At 46.9% G+C, this 1,032-nt stretch overlaps 1 protein-coding gene across 1 annotated transcript in view; it reads right to left on the bottom strand.

The window, feature by feature from the left end:
- The window catches only part of LOC102313258 (activating signal cointegrator 1 complex subunit 3), a gene marked incomplete at its 5' end in the record, with an annotated part of 24,908 nt that extends 24,279 nt beyond the window's left edge, over positions 1-629 (bottom strand). Inside the window, 1 exon segment of the mRNA XM_005950934.2 lies at positions 492-629. Within this exon segment, the coding sequence (XP_005950996.2) occupies positions 492-629 (138 nt within the window).
- Between the last annotated feature and the right edge of the window lie 403 nt (positions 630-1,032).

Raw genomic sequence — 1,032 nt, 5'->3', positions numbered from 1 at the left:
CCACTGTGGCAGGGTGTGGTTTGTGGCTCAGCTGCAGGGGAAGGGTGGAGCAGTGGGTTCACGGGCAGTGCCAGGGGAGGCTGGCTGGCCGTGTCGTCCTCATTTCAGTAGCTGCCTTAGGAGAGAGCTGTGTGGTGTGTGAGCAGGAGAGTGCAGCTGGAAACATGTGCGTACATGAGAACGCCAAAGAGCCATGTGAACAACACTGTAAAGCACTTTTTACTTTTGTTTGTCCGTCCTTATCAGCCACTTCTTCCTCACTAAACTGCAGTTCTATTAGGTGCATGAGCGCACAGGAAGGGCAGGTGAGGGGCCGGTTGCATTAAGAGATTCGATTGGTCAATCCAGTGTCAGTTATGCAAATGAATGAACAGGCTGCTGCCAGTGCTGCTAGGACCGTAGCCTGTATATTTATGGAGACACTAACCCATCAGCCTACATGTGCATCAGCTGTGCCAGATTAGCAGCCCAGCAGCGGGGTGAGGGAATACCTGAATCTTACAGTTGACAAACAGTTCCTCTACAGTCTTTCTGTCTCTCTCATGGAGTCCTGCATGATGCATGCCGATCCCAAAGGCCAGTGTCAGCTTCAGGTTGGAATCTCGAACGGTGCCAATGATGTCCTCTATCTGCAAACAAACCAGAGCACAGACAGTGATTAGTACGAAAAACAAATCTCACCGAGGAGTAACGAGCTCTCTAGTCCCAGGGCTTCATTACGATAAACTTTGCTTCTAATGTGGTCTGTCGTGTTCATTTATTCAAAATTGTGCTGTTACACTGGGCGCGTCTCTGTGGACTTTTGCCATCCTCATGTACATGTATAACATATTTAAACTGGACATCAACCCAATGCTGACTCACAAATCTCATATTGACTGATATGTAAAAAAACTAGGTTGGTGATTTGATCCTAGACTCCTCTAGTCTGCATGCCAAATATCTTTTGACAAAATACTAACCGCATGGTGCTCTCCGATGCATCCATCAGAGTGTGAATGTGTGTATATCTACATATACATATATATATAT

This window comes from Haplochromis burtoni, unplaced genomic scaffold, assembly GCF_018398535.1.
Source record: "Haplochromis burtoni strain Fernald_Lab_line unplaced genomic scaffold, NCSU_Asbu1 Contig_874, whole genome shotgun sequence".
NCBI classification, from domain to species: Eukaryota; Metazoa; Chordata; class Actinopteri; order Cichliformes; family Cichlidae; genus Haplochromis; species Haplochromis burtoni.
The sequence above is the reverse complement of the archived record's forward strand: the minus strand, read 5'-3'. Positions and strand labels throughout refer to the sequence as shown.